The 15,593-nt window shown below is 34.3% G+C and overlaps 2 protein-coding genes across 3 annotated transcripts in view; one reads left to right on the plus strand and one right to left on the minus strand.

The window, feature by feature from the left end:
• Positions 1 to 6,649: 6,649 nt before the first annotated feature.
• LOC139783583 (general transcription factor II-I repeat domain-containing protein 2B-like) lies at positions 6,650 to 9,187 on the minus strand. Its single transcript, XM_071722741.1, has 4 exons — positions 9,181 to 9,187; positions 8,714 to 8,845; positions 7,610 to 8,502; positions 6,650 to 7,519 (listed from the first exon to the last, which is right to left on the minus strand). Exons 1-4 carry the CDS (start codon positions 9,185 to 9,187, stop codon positions 6,650 to 6,652), a joined length of 1,902 nt encoding a protein of 633 aa, XP_071578842.1.
• Positions 9,188 to 9,785: 598 nt separating this feature from the next.
• The window catches only part of LOC139783588 (uncharacterized), a 12,135-nt gene continuing 6,327 nt past the window's right edge, over positions 9,786 to 15,593 (plus strand). The window contains exons 1-3 of one of the 2 annotated variants that reach the window (XM_071722747.1): positions 9,786 to 10,274; positions 10,882 to 11,033; positions 14,842 to 15,593. The exon at positions 14,842 to 15,593 is cut by the window's right edge and continues 1,668 nt beyond it. In XM_071722747.1, coding sequence (XP_071578848.1) covers positions 14,924 to 15,593 — 670 coding nt within the window. In that variant the 5' untranslated portion in view covers positions 9,786 to 10,274; positions 10,882 to 11,033; positions 14,842 to 14,923. The remainder of the gene's footprint in view (positions 10,275 to 10,881; positions 11,034 to 14,841) is intronic. The other variant, XM_071722748.1, reaches the window with a different exon arrangement.

The raw sequence follows: 15,593 nt of genomic DNA on the forward strand, positions 1-15,593 counted from the left end.
ATTTCATAAATTCATGAAGTCTATTTGCTCTCCTGATGCTAACTCAATTCCACGTTAGATTCCGATGACAGCAAATTGTCGGCAAGTTTACAATAATACGTGCAGTACATCAGTTTACTCGATATGCTAAATCTCGCTTGGCTATCTGGGAGATTTAATGGCGATTCAAGTGACAATTACATTTTTTACTTTCATAATGACATTTAAACATATTCTAAATAATTACACAATTTGAATCTCCTACCAAAATTAAAAAAACATGGCGGACTTTTGTCACGTTCTGTGATTGGATATTGCAAGAAACGTGCGCATAAGCACACCTTCCCTGGTAAAAATTACCGTTAGAAACAGTTAGAAACAGATAGAATTTCTGATGGTATGTAACGGAATCCTATCCGCTGTAACTGCAAGCTTGTCTAGCTCTATCCGTTTCTGTAAGCAGCACTATTGTATCTGCAAATACAGACAGAAAATTGGTCTGTTCTTTACAGCTGAACTGGCTGCACTAGTTCAGAGTTCATCCTTTTCCTTCCAATGTGGTGTAAAAAAGATAAACTCTGAACTAGTGCAGCCAGTTCAGCTGCAAAGAACAGACCTAATGTAACGACGTATAACTGTATCTAATGGAAATCTATCGGCATACAGCATCTATAAGCTTTTGCAATAGAAAAACTTGTCTGTTTCTGTCCGCATTCTGTACGCATCAGATGCTGACGGTATCTATCCGTAATTGCGGATACCGCATCCATCTGCATCTGTACGCAATGTCGACCTACAAGAATTTGTTTGCAGCTACGAATACGAATCCTGTCTGTTTCTGTCCGCATTCTGTACGCATCAGATGCTGACGGTATCTATCCGTAATTGCGGATACCGCATCCATCTGCATCTGTACGCAATGTCGACTTATAGGAATTTGTCTGCAACTACGGATGCGAATCCTGTCTGTTTTTGTCCGCATTCTGTACGCATCAGATGCTGACGGTATCTATCCGTAATTGCGGATACCGCATCCATCTGCATCTGTACGCAATGTCGACCTACAGGAATTTATCTGCAACTACGGATACGAATCCTGTCTGTTTCTATCCGCAGTCTGTACGCATCAGATGCTGACGGTATCTATCCGTAATTGCGGATACCGCATCCATCTGCATCTGTACGCAATGTCGACCTATAGGAATTTGTCTGCAACTACGGATACGAATCCTGTATGTTTCTGTCCGCATTCTGTACGCATCAAATGCTGACGGTATCTATCCGTAATTGCGGATACCGCATCCATCTGCATCTGTACGCAATGTCGACTTATAGGAATTTGTCTGCAACTACGGATGCGAATCCTGTCTGTTTTTGTCCGCATTCTGTACGCATCAGATGCTGACGGTATCTATCCGTAATTGCGGATACCGCATCCATCTGCATCTGTACGCAATGTCGACCTATAGGAATTTGTCTGCAACTACGGATACGAATCCTGTATGTTTCTGTCCGCATTCTGTACGCATCAAATGCTGACGGTATCTATCCGTAATTGCGGATACCGCATCCATCTGCATCTTCGCGACGACGCCGCTAGGCGGCGCATGATGGAAAGCGTTTCTCACATTTAAAATACAACCAGCCATAATATATAAGCAGGCGTTCTGTCAGGCGACAACCAGAAAAATTACAGTGTCGTAACTAAAGGAATCCCTTCTCCTGGCGTTTAAAGGTAGAATCTACCTAATAACTACAAACCTCCCACAATGTACAGGGTGTATCAAGACGATACAGAGCGGTACGGCGGGTTGCCCATTCGAGCAGGCGCGCATGGTCGTTCACAATTGCGTTGACTTCGGTGCATCACCTATAATCACTCGCATATCTTTTTTACAATAAAATGAACTTTTTAGCGCCCGAAGTTGCAATACAATTGTGACGGATTTCCGTAGCAGTAAAAACGTAAAAACGTTAAAACAGAAGTCGAGATGACAATACAGGTTATGAAATAAATTTTATTAAGAAAACGAAAGACATCTTCTCTCTTACGAAAAAAGCTCGTACCATAGACCATCATAATCATTATATATTATAATTTCATTACTTACATTATTTTTTGCACACAATGTTTATGCACAGGACAAAAGTCAGCAATTAGCATATGTGTGCAAATTTAAATTATAAGTCGGCTAATAAATTTCATTCAATGTAAGTTTAAATAATGGCAGAAATTACCATTAACAAATCTTACAATATTCATTTTGTTTAATTAATAAATAATTTATCATTAAATTGATAATCAATTTAATATATCAATACTAATAAGCATTATATAATTCTTGATATAAATGATGCTGCTGCATCTTAAAAATCTTAATCTTAATCTCATAAACAAGAGGTTTATTAGTATAAAATATACATTTTAAATATGATGCTAATGAATAGTTTATATAAGGCAAATTATCATAATATTTAATGAATACTTTTCAGTAATAAATTTCTTGTAGATTTATATGAGATTCAGTAGCATTATTTACATAAAGATGCTTATTAGCATCAGTATATTGAATTAATTATTAATGTTAATGATGAAATATTAATATTCTGAAATAAATGTTGTTAGACATAAGATCCGCTGATAATCGTTTTTATCGTTATAAATAACGATGGAAACGGTTATCAGCGGATCTTGTGCCTAATAACATTTATTTCAGATTATTTATATATATATATATATATATATATATATATATATCGTATATATATAATTTATATTAATTTTTGTATGAAATATTTCGTTCCGTGCAAAATAAAATAATTGAAATAATAAAATAATAATGTATAATAACTATGATCGACTATGATCCAGCTTTCTTGGTAAGAGAAAAATAAGGCATCCCTCGTTTGTCACGTTTACTTTATAAAATGTATTTTCATACCTTGTCACTTTGGCTTCTGTTTTAACCGATCAATGTTGAAGTCTATTAAAATTGAATGTTTCGCATAATTTAAGTGAATGTCTCGTATGTCTGATGGAAATTTGTCGAAAGCGCAGAGATTAAACAAAAATCATCAGTAATCAGTAATATAAATATTAAGATATAAACTCGTTTCTACAAGGTCGCAGTGTCTCATAAACCTGATCTCGTATGTAACCCCATACAAAAAAATCCATAGGTGTTAGAGGTCAGGAGAGCGTGGGGGCCATTCATGCAGAGTGCTATGGATGCCTATCCATCTGTTAGGAAATCTTTGATTTAGTATATTACGAGCGAGAAGGGATGTATGAGCAGGATGGCCATCTTGTTGAAAGATAATATTTGGTAATACAGCCAATGGAACATCTTCTAATAAATTAGGTAATGTTTCCTCCAGGAAAGCGGAATAAACTTCTGCTGTGACGTTAATATTTTCCGGAAAGAAATACGGCCCGATAACTTGATTATCTAAAATTCCCATCCAGACATTAATATGGAATTGGCCCTGGATGTGTGTTTCCTTTCGGCAATGAGGATTTTCCTCCGCATAATGATGTTCATTATGTCTGTTTATGTCTGATAATGGAGCGTATTAATTGTTATTAATTTTTTATTAACCATTTATTCTCTAGCGGTCGACAGCAAAGAGCGATTTTCTCCAAATTTTTAGCGAATCACGTTCTTGCGATAACAAAACGATTCAGCAAGTATTTGCGACAAGACGAGAGAATCGTTCTTTGCTATCGGTCGCTGCAGAATAAATTATTAATAAAAATATAATAACAATTAAAGGAAACCGCGTCTTGTCGTAGATACTTGCTGAATTGTTTTGTTATCACAAGAACGTAATTCCCTAAAAATTTGGAGAGAATCCTTCTTTGCTATCGACCGCGAGAGAATAAATGGTTAATAAAAAATTAATAACAATTAATACGCTCCATTATCAGACATAAACAGACATAATGAACATCATTATGCGGAGAAAAATCCTCATTGCCGAAAAAAAACACACATCCAGGGCCAATTCCATATTAATGTCTGGATGGGAATTTTAGATAATCAAGTTATCGGGCCGTATTTCTTTCCGGAAAATATTAACGTCACAGCAGAAGTTTATTCCGCTTTCCTGGAGGAAACATTACCTAATTTATTAGAAGATGTTCCATTGGCTGTATTACCAAATATTATCTTTCAACAAGATGGCCATCCTGCTCATACATCCCTTCTCGCTCGTAATATACTAAATCAAAGATTTCCTAACAGATGGATAGGCATCCATAGCACTCTGCATGAATGGCCCCCACGCTCTCCTGACCTCTAACACCTGTGGATTTTTTTGTATGGGGTTACATACGAGATCAGGTTTGAGACACTGCCACCTTGTAGAAACGAGTTTATATCTTAATATTTATATTACTGATTACTGATGATTTGTTTAATCTCTGCGCTTTCGACAAATTTCCATCAGACATACGAGACATTCACTTAAATTATGCAAAACATTCAATTTTAATAGACTTCAACATTGATCGGTTAAAACAGAAGCCAAAGTGACAAGGTATGAAAATACATTTTATAAAGTAAACGTGACAAACGAGGGATGCCTTATTTTTCTCTTACCAAGAAAGCTGGATCATAGTCGATCATAGTTATTATACATTATTATTTTATTATTTCAATTATTTTATTTTGCACGGAACGAAATATTTCATACAAAAATTAATATAAATTATATATATACGATATATATATATATATATATATATATATATATATATAAATAATCTGAAATAAATGTTATTAGGCACAAGATCCGCTGATAACCGTTTCCATCGTTATTTATAACGATAAAAACGATTATCAGCGGATCTTATGTCTAACAACATTTATTTCAGAATATTAATATTTCATTATTAACATTAATAATTAATTCAATATACTGATGCTAATAAGCATTTTTATGTAAATAATGCTACTGAATCTCATATAAATTTACAAGAAATTTATTACTGAAAAGTATTCATTAAATATTATGATAATTTGCCTTATATAAACTATTCATTAGCATCATATTTAAAATGTATATTTTATACTAATAAACCTCTTGTTTATGAGATTAAGATTAAGATTTTTAAGATGCAGCAGCATCATTTATATAAAGAATTATATAATGCTCATTAGTATTGATATATTAAATTGATTATCAATTTAATGATAAATTATTTATTAATTAAACAAAATAAATATTGTAAGATTTGTTAATGATGATTTCTGCCATTATTTAAACTTACATTGAATGAAATTTATTAGCCGACTTATAATTTAAATTTGCACACATATGCTAATTGCTGACTTTTTTCCTGTGCATAAACATTGTGTGCAAAAAATAATTTAAGTAATAAAATTATAATATATAATGATTATGATGGTCTATGGTACGAGCTTTTTTCGTAAGAGAGAAGATGTCTTTCGTTTTCTTAATAAAATTTATTTTATAACCTGTATTGTCATCTCGACTTCTGTTTTAACGTTACTGCTACGGAAATCCGTCACAATTGTATTGCAACTTCGGGCGCTAAAAAGTTCATTTTATTGTAAAAAAGATATGCGAGTGATTATAAGTGATGCACCGAAGTCAACGCAATTGTGAACGACCATGCGCGCCTGCTCGAATGGGCAACCCGCCGTACCGCTCTGTATCGTCTTGATACACCCTGTACATGTATTTGCAGTAATAAGAAATGAATAAAATGCATTTGCAGTTAGAAACGGATAGAGCGGGCAAATCATAATTGCATGCAAATGCAGATAGATATCCTGCCTGGTTTTGCAATTAGATGCGGATAGACATTCAAAATTGACTACGTATAAAAACGAATAGGATTCATAATTCGTCTGCGCATAGGTTCAGATAGAAGTTCCGTTCCGTTAGGAATCAGTTAGATGCAGTTAGCCTTCCTCACCGTATTTGCGTACACAGTCTTATAGAATCTGCAACACTTTTCATCTGCTTCTATCCGTAATTGCAGGGAAAGAAACGCATAGTAAAACAGTCAGAAACGGATAGAATGCACGTTCTATCCGTTTCTAACGGTAATTTTTACCAGGGTTATTACTTCCACCATGATAGGGACGGGCGAGGTTGAAAAAAACATCGATCATTAAATCTAGACTAATATACATATTATTTTAAAAAAATAGTTATTAAGTAATAGTATTAATGTATATATAATGGTCCATATTCTCAACTCTCTTTTAGCGATAAAAGCGCGCTTTTATTTCTGAGATGATATAGTATACGTAACATGAACTATAGCATTTCAGATATAAATGCGCGCTTTTATCGACAAAAGAGAGTTGAGAATAATATGGGCCAATAAGTACACCAAACCTATACAAACAAAAAGGAAAATTTTTTAACGTATAAAAACTATCAAGTTTTAACTCATCACAGTCTTCTTTGTGTTTCAAACTAAGCTTCTTTATGTTTCAGACTTCAGCTTCGTCTCATGATTCCTGTACACGGGACGCGGAAACGCTTACCGCGCGGCAAGAAGCGATGCGGTAGCCAATCAACGTTTCGCTTTTCCGTAAGAACCAAAAGTTCATTATTGGCTACCGCGTCTCTTCTTGCCGCGCGGCAAGCGTTTCCGCGTCCTATGGGCAGAAGCCATCAGACTTTTTGCTATTTACAACATATCCGAGATAATATCAATCATTTCATGAAGACTCTCGTTTTCATTTTCTTCGCTATCGGAATTCGCGCAGCTAGGTCCGGACGTTCCGGTTTTTGACTCATACATGAAACTTGATTTAAAACGATCGATCATTTCCGTTGAGGGTTGAAACATTTTGCAACACTTCTCGTGCGCTTGAAAATGCATCCGGATTGTGAGAAGAGATTGCAGCATCGAAGTACTCAGTTTATTCCGAATCCGTGTTTTTATCAGAGTGAGTGCTGAGAAAGCTCGTTCGACCACAGCGTTACTCGTAGGAATTGTGAGCATTTTTAACACCACTTCTGCCAGTTCTCGGAAAATGAATCGGCCACAAGCATCGGTGTATTTATACACATCAGGCCAAAAGACTAAAATATTGGTTGGAACATCTCCTTTATAATGAGCGTTCCAATCGACGAAACTGAGTTTTTCCCATTGGCTCTTGTACAGAGAGACATCACAGTCAGAATCAAAGAAATCCTGCAAGGGAAGCTCCTCGAACTTAATTCGAACTTGCAATGTGCATCGGCTTGGACTCAATAGCTCGATTTTCTTGAAGATTTCAAAATTTGTTGGAAGCCTCTGCGCCATTTCTGTCAAAAATCTTTTCAGAAAATTAAAACACCTCTGCTGTATCTGAGATTTTCTTTCCGCAGAGATTTGGGATCCTTGGAATTCCTTCCTGAATTCTTGTCCGAAATCCACTTCTGCAACCGGCAAGAAGGCCAGGTCGTTACCAACTGCATCAATTACTTGTTGTACGAGAGACTTATTATGCGCGGCTCTCAAGAAAGTTGGCTTCAAAATTTGTCCAGCGAACGACAAAAATACGAGAGAAATCTATACATACAAACTTCCAACGTCGATTTTTTCGCTCTGAAACGATGTATTTAGGTGCTGCACTTCAGACAAAATGGGCTTCAAAAATACTAGGTACAATCTGTTGCAGTCATTCTCGAGCATATCGCGGATCGTTCGTGCAGTATAGCACTTTTCAGCGTCGCAAGCTATACGGAAATGGGTTTTCAACTCCACCCACTGCTCCAATAACCGTTTCACAACGTTGTAAAATGCGAGCCATCTTGTTCGCGAAAGTTGAATCATCTGTCGAAATTTCTGAGCATCGTTACCGGAGTTGATCAAATCAAACGTTTTCTTATAATTTATTTTGCGCAGCGGACTGATGCTGAACCAATTGAATACTTCTCTCACTAGAAAGTCTAAAGAACCCGGAAGTTCTTCACTCGCCTTCGACGAACAGAGATGCAGCGAATGGCAAGTACATCTCATGAGTTGCAGGTTTGGTACATCGCATTTTAGTAGAGTATAAACTGAATGATTGCGCCCACACAGGTTACTTGCTCCATCCGTGCCTATGGCTACCATATTTTTCAACGGGATTCCAATTCGTTGCAAATACTCGACAATACTCTTATGTAAATCGATGGCCGTTGCTCGTTCTACTTCTAGTATGCCCAAAAAATCAGTGAGCATGCGGTTTTCTGTGGTATCGAAGTATTTAATGCACATGCACAGGTACTTTGTGACTGAAACATCGGTGCTTTCATCGATAATAATCGAGTACCCTTTTTTCCCAATGGCTTTGACCAAATCTTTGAAAAGAACGGGTGCAATCACGTGCTTTATCACATTTGAGCATTTCGTCCTATGTAATCGTAGATTCTCGAGATTGCTTCCTTTTCCTAAGGTTGATAGAAGCTCGCCTAGATGATCTACTGAGCGAATAGATGAGTGCATTGTTATATATAATGCTAGCTTTATATCCACGATTTTCTTCTCTGCAGTTATTGTAGCCTGATATCCTTCAAATAATAAAAGATAAATCATATGAATATACAAGAATTCTGCACTATAGTTCATTGTGTTTCTGCAAAATCGAATTAAAAAAAATTGAACAATATATTTTAAAAAGTCCTGACTGAAAAATTGTATATTTAAAACAATATAAAATATTTATTGCAATTTGGAAGCGTCTATTAATTACGAAATGGAATCAATCTCAATGGCTGTTACCATGGCTCATCAAAGATTTATATTTTGTCCTGTTCAACACTGCAGAATTCTCTCGGTGTTTTTTCGAACGTGCATGTCTTTGGAGATCCGCAAGATGACTTCTCAATGATTGATCGCAAATTTTGCAATAAGCTTCCCAGTGAACACATTTTATAACGGCAATATGACATGGAAGTTACATGTAATATCACAATGTTATTCTTGTGATATATAAGGGCTACATAACATGAAAGTAACATGCAATTTAACATTTGTTATATGCAGGTAATATAACTGTTATACATCTTTTTGGCGTTACAGTTATGTAACAAAAATTGTGTAATTGTTACGTAACACGCTTGTATCAATGTTAGTATAACTAGTAATATTCTGGTAATATTAATGGGGTGTAACGGAATAACATATACAATATAAGACTGTTGATTTGCTTACTGCTCACGTTTTTCTATGTGCCCGGGCTCTTAAACCCTGCATCGTTTTATTTTGCTAGAGCTAATAATGGTCTGCGCTTTTCATCATAAATTTTCAATTGTTTTTAAATATATATATTTTGTTTGAAATAGGTTATTTAATATTGTGCAGAGGCCTGCTTTTTAGTTCGCCTTAAGGCAAAAATTATAATTTACAAAATACATAATTTATAATTAATAATTAACTTAATTATGTTTAATTCCAGCTATAGAATAATTGAGAAACAGAGTGTGTGAGCATTATTACGCAGTTTCGTAGTTAATTAAAATATATTATTGACGTCGTAGCGCTAAATACGCAAAATCATTAATATTAATAAAATTAAACATTTTATAATTTATCATCCGGAATTTAGAGTCTAGAAACATGATAAAATTAATAGTAAGTCGATAACAGCGATAATAAACAATTTGCGCATTTTCAGAATAAAACATAGAAACTGCATAATAATAGAGTGATTTGAATGACCCGCGCTCGTAGCGCATCACAAAACTTCCTAGCGCGTGGTGATATTACTATCCGCGCGCCGCGCAATCGCGAAAGTTAAGGTTGGCGAGATTTTGGAGGGAAACGAGGTCTTTCCTTTCTCAACCATCGCCGGGTTAACATCGTGTCACCGAAACATCGTGTACAAATCGTTCAACATCCGACGAGAAAATAAGTATCCGGGCGCGTACGTTATCCGCGGGCTTGTAAGCTAGTCAACATCCGGAAAAAAATATTAAGCCGGAATTAAACATTATTTTCACGATTATTGTAAAAAACGGAAAGTGATGCAATCGGGGCGTGGCAGCCGTAATCCGTTGTAATTCGTGAAAATAAATTAATTATACTTGTTATTTGTTATAAATACGGCATTAACAAGTTATTATCCTTCGATAATTCACATCCCAGTGAGTGCTATCCAGATCCGAATACTAGCGCGCGACTTCGTAAAAATTCGTCGTCGACAACAACGTTATCGCACAGCGGAAGTACGATAAAGCTGAGGAAGAAGAAGGAAGTTACACAAGGCATCCGGAAGTCTACCGAGCCTGAAAGCGTGTAATCGCAATAAAACAAAGTGGCGATCGACCGTAACAACATCAAAGTGAGTAATTTCACTGTAATTATCAGAAGCACAGACCTATGTCCAGTCACAACCCTCGTTCCCGTACACACTCATATAATCGTTTTTTTTTTAACATAGAGAAAACGTTATGGGAATTAATTATAATATTTTTCGCAATTTTGTGAGATTTAATGCGTTCAGGTAGCGCATACATAATCACATAACCTCAATTTGACCACATTTATAATTCGAGTCATATTAAAAATGCATACTTTTTATTTCTCAGCATATATATGCTGAGACGGCAGACGTTTGCAGCCACACTAAACATGTGGAGAAGATACACACGTACATATGAGTCCACGTCCGTGTACGGCTTACGCTCTTAGGCTCAGTTTCACAAGTGTCGGTTAACTTTTAACCTTAGATTAACTCACTCTTCGTCTCTTTCTAAGGGGGACGTTAGAAGGAGACGAAGAGTGAGTTAATCTAAGATTAAAAGTTAACCGACACTTGTGAAACTGGCCCTTAGTAGCTGCAAAACCGTTTGCCGTCTGGCATCTACATGTTTCTCATTGTCAATTTTCTAACTTAAATAGTTACATCTTAGCAAATAAATTTAATAATCCTGATAATTTTTTCACAGATCCTCCGCGCTTGCTGTATGAGAAACAATCTTTCTGGTGATATATATATTGTGGATGATTTCACACCAAAAAGTGAAAGACGTTGATGACATATATATCAATAATTTACAATTATAAAGGACAATTTACAGAAGTTCGCGTTATTAATCAGGTACGTGTGTAGTAATAATTAAGCAAATAGACATAAAAACTATTGTCTCTGTGTCATTTCGTTGTTGGTTCCACATTCGTAAACAGATTAGCTCAAGTCTATTATAGTATAGTTATTACCCTGCATTATTATCTAACCTTGTATTTTTTGTGGCTTCCAAATAGCCAAAGTTAGAAGCTAGTCGCATTTGCATAAACCATTATAGATTGTAAAACAAATATTATACACAGTAAAAAATTTTGTGTTAAATATTTAACACATTTCACATATCAAAATTTATCCACTCAAATTTTCGTGTTAATTTAACATAAAGCAAATATGTAAAAAAATAACAAACATAATATGTAAAAAATTAACATAAAAATACTCTTCTTATAATAAATTTTTGAATAATACTTTCAAGAAGATGATAACTTGTTTTTTTTGCGGCCTCAAGTTTCGTGTGTACTTCAATCAATTTGCTTGTACACCTACTTGGAATTTTGTAAAAATAAGGTCTTAGAAAAATACAAAAATTCTTAAGATCATTCTCAAATTCCACATGAAAAGCATAGTGAGCTTTAAAAAGGTAATCAATTGACTTAATTATATCATTTGTTGGTAATAAAATAAATTTCTTGTCTATTTCAAGAAAACATTGTTCCGGTGCAATTTTATTAGGACCGACTAGGATAAGTCTTGGTTGATTAACGTTCTCATTCGAATGTAAGGGTGTTCCGTTCTGGAAAATGAAAGAAATAATAAATATTATATTGCGTCATTATTGTGTCAATAATATTAAAATATAATTTTAACATTTAAATATACATACCTGTACAAAAACAATCAATTTTCTAACAATATTGTTTGCTTTATCTCTTGTAGCCTACTTTTTCCCTCTTGCTGTTGGTGGTAGTTATTACTATATAATAGTGTCAAGGCAATAAATGATTTAGTAATACGACTCCATTCTTAAAGATAAAAGATTGAAACATATTAAAGATTATACCAAAGATTGAACATATTAAAACTAATTAACAGCATTAATACGTAATTTTAATGAAGAAATAAACGTACCAAGAGAAATATTGTTCTTTTCAGTTTCATATACTGTTAAAATAGCAGGGACATATTCTACATATATTTTGCAAAATTTATCTTTTTCGACTTCAGGGAAAAGTAGATTAAATTCTACATCAATCTAAATATATATATATATATATATATATTTCTTAAATCGGATAGCTTTAAAAATTAAAGGAATACGTTTTATAAATTCCAAGCAAGCTAAAAAATATAGTTAAAATATAAAATATATAAACTATGAAAAATTTTGCACAAAAATAAATTAGAAAAAATAAGAATTAATTAGGAAAAACGGGAATTAATCACGGTAACATTACTTACCAATTCAGGAGTATCCAAAAATCTTGGAAATACATTTTAAAAATGACCTCTGTGAAGTTAGCACCCCATCTTTCAAAAAATCATTTTTTTCTTCAAGTTCTGAATGCACCCCGAAGAGTTCTAGAGTTCCTTAATTGTTAATATTAGAAATAGTTCCGGCGAATAAAGCTAAAAGAACCGTTGATGAATCTTGGGGGTGCTAACTTCACAAAATGAAATCACTAAATCAGCGATAACAATAAAAGTATTAAAAATATTTAATTTTGCCATTAGGATTTCTTTTAGAACTTTTGAGGTGCTACCCAGAACTCTCAACAGAATTCCCAGAACTTAAAAAAATTTTTTTTTATTTTACTCAAAAACGGAATATATCGAGAACTTTTTATATATCGATCGTAGCGCTTCGAACATTAATAGTTTTTGGTAGAACTCGTGAGGTGCTACCCAGACCTCAGATAAAAACGCCCGGTTTACGAAAAAAAATTTTTTGATTGTACGAAAAATCGCGAGAACTTTTTATATATCGGTCGTAGCGCCTCGAACATTAATAGTTTTTGGTAGAACTCGTGAGGTGCTACCCAGAACTCTGATAAAATTGCCCGGTTTACGAAAAAAAAATTTTATCCTTTGGAACTTAGAAATTTTTCGACTCGACATGTGAAAAATCGCGAGAACTTTTTATATATCGGTCGTAGCGCCTCGAACATTAATAGTTTTTGGTAGAACTCGTGAGGTGCTACCTAGAACTCAGATAAAAACGCCCGGTTTACGAAAAAAATTTTATCCTCTGGAACTTAGAAAATTTTCTGATTAAATCACTAGGTTTATACTATAATAAAGTATTCTTTAATGAGGTTACTTTTTTAGTTATGGAGCTTGACAGTTACTATATTACCGCCGGCATTAGAATTAACCAAGGTGTTTTCATTAAAGAATACTTTATTATAGTATAAACCTAGTGATTAAATCAGAAAAATTTCTAAGTTTCGAAGAATAAAATTTTTTTTCGTAAACCGGGCGTTTTTATCTGAGTTCTGGGTAGCACCTCACGAGTTCTACCAAAAACTATTAATGTTCGAGGCGCTACGACCGATATATAAAAAGTTCTCGCGATTTTTCGTACAATCAAAAAATTTTTTTTTGTAAACCGGGCGTTTTCATCTGAGTTCTGGGTAGCACCTCACGAGTTCTACCAAAAACTATTAATGTTCGAAGCGCTACGATCGATATATAAAAAGGTCTCGATATATTCCGTTTTTGAGTAAAATAAAAAAATTTTTTTTTTAAGTTCTGGGAGTTCTGTTGAGAGTTCTGGGTAGCACCTCAAAAGTTCTAAAAGAAATCCTAATGGCAAAATTAAATATTTTTAATACTTTTATTGTTATCGCTGATTTAGTGATTTCATTTTGTGAAGTTAGCACCCCCAAGATTCATCAACGGTTCTTTTAGCTTTATTCGCCGGAACTATTTCTAATATTAACAATTAAGGAACTCTAGAACTCTTCGGGGTGCATTCAGAACTTGAAGAAAAAAATGATTTTTTGAAAGATGGGGTGCTAACTTCACAGAGGTAAATACTTACATTATAATATTATTCCAACACACTCGGTATTTCACTTTTCTTCACTTTCTATAAAAGTATAATGCCAAGCGACACTCTTAGCACGTGAGTAACGTAACAGGCCTGCGCTTGCTACGCACATTACCACGCGGATAGACCGAGCGTCTCTGTGTTTATGGCAAGCACGAGCTTCACTTTGCTTCACTGGTATCCGTATTCCGTGCGCAGTAGCCATAACATAACACAAGAACATCGCGTTTAGCGGGAACCAGAAAATAGAAGACGACGATCTTTTTATGATGAATAACATAAGAATTATGTCAATTTAACACATAGTAAAGCGGGGAGCACAGACTTTTACATAACGCATAATGCGTAAGCATAAGAAAATTGATTGGTCCATATACATGTGCATAAGGAAATAGACCAATCAATTTTCTTATGCCTACGCATTATGCGTTATGCAAAAATCTGTGCTCTCCGCTTAACTGTTATAAAAAGGAAGATAACACAATTTATCTGTTCACTTTAACATATAAAATATATCACCAAGAATTAACGCACTTACACATAAATTGTGTTATTTTAACTCTTAAAAATGGTTAATATTAATTTAACATAGAAAAGTTAAGTAACACAACAACGATATGTTAAATTAACATACAACTGCGTCAGATATTTAACACTAAACTTTCTACACAGGAAAATTTTAACACAAATACAAAATGTTTTTTACTGTGTAATAATACCAATAAATGCTTTCTATTATTGTCATAATAGTAGTGTAACTAAAGGCAAATTACAGAGAAAACTGTTGATATTTGAAACTATTATCATTTTTTATTTCTCTTAATCTTACAGATTTTCCAACTGTAATTGAACTTAATATCCTCAATATTATATACACCTCCACTACCTTTTTATCCATTATAAGTTTAAATTTATGATATCAAGTATTTTTTATTGTAGTAAAAGTAGTAGTAAACGTAATAGTTTTACTAAGAATTTTTTACTGTTTTCAAAAATGTCAAAAGATATTTCCTCGTTATCTAAACGTAGAAAAAACCAATTGCTCAATGCACAAATCGCACGGTACATGACAGATCACAATCAGCCATCTGCTTCTCGGGTTACATCAGATACAACACCTTTATCTCGTAATTGCCACATCGATCGTGTCAGTCCACTCAATTATTCAATTGCCAATGAGATACACAATAACGATCAGTTATCAGTTTCTTCCACGGATTTTGATACTCCTATAACTCAAAGCAATGTCTGTATTCACACGGACGATGCTGATGATATTGGGACAAATCGTATAGCGGAAGCGGAAAGTCCCATACGTTTCGAAGTTCACCAATATTCGTCAAGTGACTCTAGTAATGAGTCCTTCGTCGAAACTAATTATGACATTCCAAATAGTGTCGATATGAGTTTAGCGGACCAATTACGCTACTGGACTGTACAAAATAATGTGCCACACAGAAACGTAAATGCATTGTTGAAAATTCTTTCTTTCTATGGTCATTCTGATTTATCAATAGATGTTCGAACTCTTATGAAAACACCTCGAAATGTGTCGTACAAGATTCAGCCAATGAATGATGGCT

This window comes from Temnothorax nylanderi, unplaced genomic scaffold (assembly GCF_030848795.1).
Source record: "Temnothorax nylanderi isolate EJ_2023f unplaced genomic scaffold, tnyl_v1.0 TNYL_tig0518_pilon, whole genome shotgun sequence".
NCBI lineage: Eukaryota > Metazoa > Arthropoda > Insecta > Hymenoptera > Formicidae > Temnothorax > Temnothorax nylanderi.